The 6,000-nt window shown below is 37.7% G+C and overlaps 1 protein-coding gene across 1 annotated transcript; it reads left to right on the forward strand.

The window, feature by feature from the left end:
- The first annotated feature begins 307 nt into the window (after positions 1-307).
- Positions 308-4,596, forward strand: ergic53 (protein ERGIC-53). The gene is made up of 9 exons (XM_065496687.1): positions 308-549; positions 1,174-1,328; positions 1,380-1,552; positions 1,606-1,705; positions 1,759-2,033; positions 2,417-2,613; positions 2,675-2,840; positions 3,674-3,955; positions 4,012-4,596. The coding sequence occupies exons 1-9, from the start codon at positions 381-383 to the stop codon at positions 4,046-4,048; spliced, it is 1,554 nt and encodes a 517-aa protein (XP_065352759.1). The 5' UTR covers positions 308-380; the 3' UTR covers positions 4,049-4,596.
- Positions 4,597-6,000: the final 1,404 nt, after the last annotated feature.

Below are 6,000 nucleotides of genomic sequence, written 5' to 3' on the forward strand. Positions count from 1 at the left end.
ATGCTGAGATTTTTATCGTAAACAGTGAGGTGGAAAATTTATTAACTGCGCTGTGTGGATATATTTTTTGTCATGTTTTCCTGTAGTGTTGTATTACTCTTTTGAAATATAATACATATTATTAACTGCAAATACGAATGCTATTCATAAGCAGAAAAATCTTTAAAGATAAGATGGTACCAATACCAGTCGTATAATCCGTATAATCGAAGTGCAAGTTTAAAGCAAGATAACACACAAACACCATGCTTTACAGTTTACAGGCTTTGCATTAGTGTCGATAAACACTTCTTGATCGCGCACTTTCATCGAAAACAAAAGACGGCGTTCCACGTCAGCCAATAGTAAAATTCCAACTCACAGGTGGACAAGGATTGAAAATGGCAGCGGAGGTGAGGTGGCTCTTGCTGGTTTCGGCAATAATTTTGGCGATTGCTCGCGGTAACGATGGCTCGGCACCTCACCGCCGATTCGAGTACAAGTACAGCTTCAAGCCACCCTATCTGGCGCAGAAGGACGGCAGTGTGCCTTTCTGGCAATACGGAGGAAGTAAGTCCAGTCAAGCCGGTCTCCAGCTGCTTTTCGACCAGTCCCTCAAATTCACGTTTTTGCCACAATGCCTTGAATGAAAAATTGATACATCATCTACCATTATTTGTTCAGGAAGTTCATTTTTTATTTAGAATATCCACGTGCTTTCTACAAGGGGGTAAACAATGCGATTAAATTTTATCAAAAAACCATTCACTTTCTGTCACGATTGCCAAGGAATGACGGAGATAAAAAAATTGACTATGCTAATATTTAAATTAAATTATTACAATGAAAGTGGTGTTTAAAAGACAATTTTTTGCTACACTAATATGTAAAAATATGTAACTTGAAAAATTAGGTCAGTTTTGCTTTATTTCCTTGTCTGTTACTTGGTATCATTAATGTCAAACAAAAAAAAATGTTCTTTGTGTTCTTTTAGACGAGTGATGTTCGTCAAATATGATAAGACCTTAGACTTCATGTTATAATCAGTGCAATCAATTGATAGCTAAAAATCGTTATTCCATCCACTTCATATTGCTTCCAAAATTATCGTTATTCTCGTTATGTTTGGGCCCTCAAAACTTAAAATTGAATTACTTTGTCATCAGATCAAATTAAATTATTTACCATCCACAGATGCTATTGCCAGTGAAGAGAATGTCCGGATAGCACCTTCCCTAAGAAGTCAGAAAGGTGGAATATGGTCAAAAGAAAAAACCTCATTTGATTGGTGGGAAGCTGAAGTTACTTTTAGGGTAACTGGCAGAGGCCGCGTTGGAGCTGATGGATTGGTATTTATTTTAAATGCCACGTTAGCCATAGCTTACCTATAAATTATTCAGGCCTTCTGGTACTCGGAGACCCCAGGAGGCCATGACGGTCCTGTATTCGGCAGTGCAGACCAGTGGAACGGTCTTGGCGTTATTTTCGACTCGTTTGACAATGACAACAAGCACAATAACCCCTACATCATGGCCATACACAACGACGGCACTAAAGTCTTTGACCACCAGAAGTGAGTTCCGTCGTTTAGAAATTAGTGTGGACTACAGTGAAAATAAATTTCAGTGATGGATCCACGCAGCTTCTTGCTGGATGTCTGCGAGATTTCCGTAACAAGCCGTTCCCGACAAAGGCCAAGATCGAATATTACCAACATGTTCTCACTGTGAGTTGTTCATGCCTTATGATTACAAGTAGGATCCTAATAGCCTCTCACAGGTGCACTTCCACAGTGGCATGACTAACAATGATGAGGATTATGAAGTTTGCATCCGTGCGGAAAATGTAGTCCTGCCCAAATACGGCCATTTTGGTCTGACTGCTGCCACTGGAGGCTTAGCTGATGACCATGATGCCCTGTCTTTCCTCACTACCAGTCTGCATGTGCCTGGCCAATCTCCTCCAACTATCCCTCTTCCAATCGATGCAGATCAGGAAAAGCTGGCGCACGAATATGAAGAGTACCAGAAAAAGCTGGATAAGCAACGTGAAGAGTAATTATTATTATTATTTATTAAATTTAAATAGCGACTAATTGTAACTTTATTTTTGTTCTCTTGATCGATAAATATTTCTTACACTTCTAAATTGTTTCCATTGATCTGCAGTAATATTATGTGCATGAAAAGAAATAGCAAGAAAGTTAACATTGTATTCTTTGATGTAAATTGCAAATTCTGTTTTGCGGTGAAAGAGAGCCTTATTAAAAATTTCATTTTTTCTGTTATTTTTCTCGCTATTTCTTTTCATGCACATAATATTATTGCAGATCATTGGAAACAATTTAGAAGTGAAAGAAATTAAATGTAGCCCCATTTCATTTTGATGGGAAAAAATCCCGCTTTTCTAAACACGCATCCCAAATTAATATCAACAGCTACCGACGCGAGCATCCTGAGGACCATCAAGGAGAAGGCGAAGAGTATGAGACAGAGCAAGATCGTGAACTTCGCCAGATTTTCTCTGGACAGAGTCAGATGTTTGCTGAGTTGCGTGATATGGGAAGAAAACTGAGTGAAATTGTTGGGAGGCAAGAAAGCACCATCAGCCTGCTCTCCCAGGTGCACACTGTCGGTAAGTCTTCAGTCTAGATTGTTGCTGCGAAGGTTAATTTATTAACTCATGATGAAAACAGTGTCTGGAGGAGGCATTCCTGTAATAGGCCAGAATGGGCAAGCGGTGCCACCCCAGCATGCGCAAGTTCCGCCTCAAGTAGGCGCACAACCTGTGATGGCAAGGCATGAAGTTGACGCTCTGCTCACTCAACAGAGAGAACTGGTCAACACTGCTAGAGAACTTAAGTAAGCGTTTTAAACTTTTTCCCAACTAGAAAATTTGATTCAAGCCTTGGCATAGAAAAAGCTTGTGACTTAGAATACGCTTGATGAAAGAAATTTAAAATATTGCTCCACAACGTCTGCCTAACTTCTTTTATAATTGAAGTGGAACACTAGGACACTTGGACCCGCTTGATCCGGGCCTGTTGCTATTAATCGCTCGGCACTTGTGAGAACTGCGACTTTACTAGTCAGAAGTCCGATGAAAACTAATTCAAATTAAAAATCTCTCTGTTGCACTACGATTTTCCTACAAATGGCGCATAATAACAATTTATCAACAAACAAAAGCAATACCCTGAACCAAAAATGAAAAAGGAATAGTAGCTCAACTCTGCATCCTCTACAGTAATGTATAATATTTTTCCTGAAATGTTTGTCTTCTCCTGGAATTGTTTCTGGAACTTTAATGATAAAAAATACTGTTTGGTATTTTTTGGAAAAAAAATCAATGTTTTTTGTTGTTGTAGTCAAAAAGTTGTCAAAAAGAAAATCATTTTTCCAGTAGTTTTTTAACCTAGTTAACCTGAAAGACGGCTTTCCTTAGTTTCCAACAGATTAAACCCGATTTTAGTCCCTCACAAGACTTTGTCACATCAATTATTTATAAAATTGAATTCTTTTTAAATGTGTTTCGAAAATTACGTAAAGAATTTTGGAAAAAAAAAATAATGAAACAAGGTGGTGGCTTTCAGGAAGGAAGAGTAACTTCGCGAAAATCATGTTTTAAACTTTTTCTTGTTCAGGAAAGACACTCAAGTTATGTCAACCTTATCAAAATGCTATTTTAATTTCAGAACGTACTTAGTTGAGCTGCATCAAAGAACATCTGCCATTCAGCAAGCACAAGAAAAGCAGGGTACGGCGCACGTTGTCGGTGGCGCCTACGACCAGCAGCAGCTGGCTGCTGAGTTGAGGGACGGCCTCAACAGTGTCAAGCGGGACATGGCTGCAGCCGCTCAAAGGCTCTCTGCGCCGCCACCCCCCTGTCCGACGGTCTCAGGCTGTGTTTCAACGACAGTTTTCATCACTGTCGCTGTTGTCCAATTGTTCGTCCTCCTTGGTTACTCTTTGTACAGGTAGGACATATATATTTAAAACCTCACGGTAGGATCTGATTAAATAACTTTCTCAGGGACAGCAAAGAGTCGCAAGCGAAGAAGTTTTACTAATAAACCAGTGATGAAAACCTGCAAACTCGAACATTCCCACTCGAATGAACATGTTGCGAAAGTTTCCTGCCCGGCTGAAGAGATGGCACTAGCTTTGCGTCAATTCCGATCCGCTCTCAATACTCTCATGTAGGGTTGTTCTTTCTTTTTCTTTTTTAAATTTCACTTGTGTTATTCGTTTTTCTACTATCATCTGGCATAAAATATTTTTTCTATTTCATTTCAATGTTTTTACATCAAATGAGATCAAAGCTGACGGAGAGTTAGTCTTTTCTTTTCATAATAACATTGCCGCCAGTTATTCCTTCTTTATAGGAGGGAGCAAGTTATTTATGGTGCACTTTTACAAAAGAAATGGGTAAATTGTGTATTGTTGTTATTGTGTGAAAGTGCTGATGTCATTTTTTATCTATGGCGTATGTGTGTAACACAATTAAGTATTAAATGATTTTGTATGTCAGCTGCTGAATAAATGAGATTTTGAACGGTTAAAATTATGTTTTCAGTGAATATGCTTTTGGGATAACAAAATAAATATATTCAATACACATTTTGGTCTTATTAATAATAATGGAGAATGTATAGCCTTCAGTTTTAGTTTTGGTCACCGAGGACCAGGTACGTGGGGAAATAGGTTGCCGCTGGTCAGATCCAAGATAATGTAGAATGTGGGAAACATTGAGCACTTCATTTGCTTTCAGTGCGAGTTTTGCCCGTGTTTTTTCTGATCCAATAAGCGTAATAAATTGATGTAATGCAATTAGTTATATCATAATTGTGTTGAAAACTCGCTTCTTTTAACCACATTTCTATGTGCCCATTTCTAGGTGCTGTACCCCACCCGACGCCATACCTGCGCGTCGCGCGAATCTGGTGGTTTTAGTAAAAGATATAATTTTTCTTGGCCTAAGTACACATTCAAAATATGATAAGTTTGCATCTAATTGTATTTACTTGATTCCAAGATAATTCTCTAATTCAGTCGAAGATAGTCCAGTAATTAGAACCAGGTTTTTTATCAGACTCTCCTAGACTTTTTAGTTCGTGTCCATTTGCAGAGAGCCCCAAGTTTTTTAGTTGATATAATTTATTTTGCAATGACTACTCTCATGGGTGAGCAACAAGAAACGGAAGGCTAAACTTAGAAAGTTGTAAAATTATAGACATTTCCGTTTTATTTTCAATCTTTATCAAGAAAGTAATCATATTTTAACAGTCATTAAAACCTGTAAACAGATTTTACTTGATTGATTCTTCCAATCAATTTATTAACGATCAGGAGTTAAGAAGTGTGAGTTTGATCGTGCTTTTTCTTCACAGACTTATCAAAACGAAAGCCACGCGATCAATTTTCATTATACAAAATAACTGATTTTAAACGATGTACATTATTTTTACATTTCTCAAAAGCCACACCTAACTTAATCTACAATTTTTTAGCTCTCCGTGATTTTGGCAGTACTAACTACTTTTTTAAATAATGATGTTTAATTTCCAAATTTTCCCGAAAAGGAATGAATGGAATTAAAACTAAATCAGGAAGTTGATTAAGATTTTAAAAAAGTATTTAAAAGGAAAAATCAGTTACCATATGAGAAATAAAAATGTTAAAATAAAAAACCTTGTCCAATGCAAATAATGCAATACAACCTTAAATTAAATCTCGACTTTTTATTATAAATTGTAGTTTCAACAGTGGCCAAGAATACAAATCAAATTATGCAATCTGCTCGACTCAAACGCCAAACGGATTGCCTACCTTCGTTTCTGCGTTGCGTCTCGATTGTGAAAGGGATGGAAATAATATATTTATCAAAAGAGTGCGGCGAGGAGGGAATTTCAGCACGCAGCATAATGAAATGCACTTTCACTCTCATCTCATAAATGGAAATATTGCATTATTCGGCGCATGGTTTGGTTGTGTGCGTCGAGGGTGCAGCTTGCGTGATCCA

This window comes from Cloeon dipterum, chromosome 1 (genome assembly GCF_949628265.1).
Source record: "Cloeon dipterum chromosome 1, ieCloDipt1.1, whole genome shotgun sequence".
Lineage (NCBI taxonomy): Eukaryota > Metazoa > Arthropoda > Insecta > Ephemeroptera > Baetidae > Cloeon > Cloeon dipterum.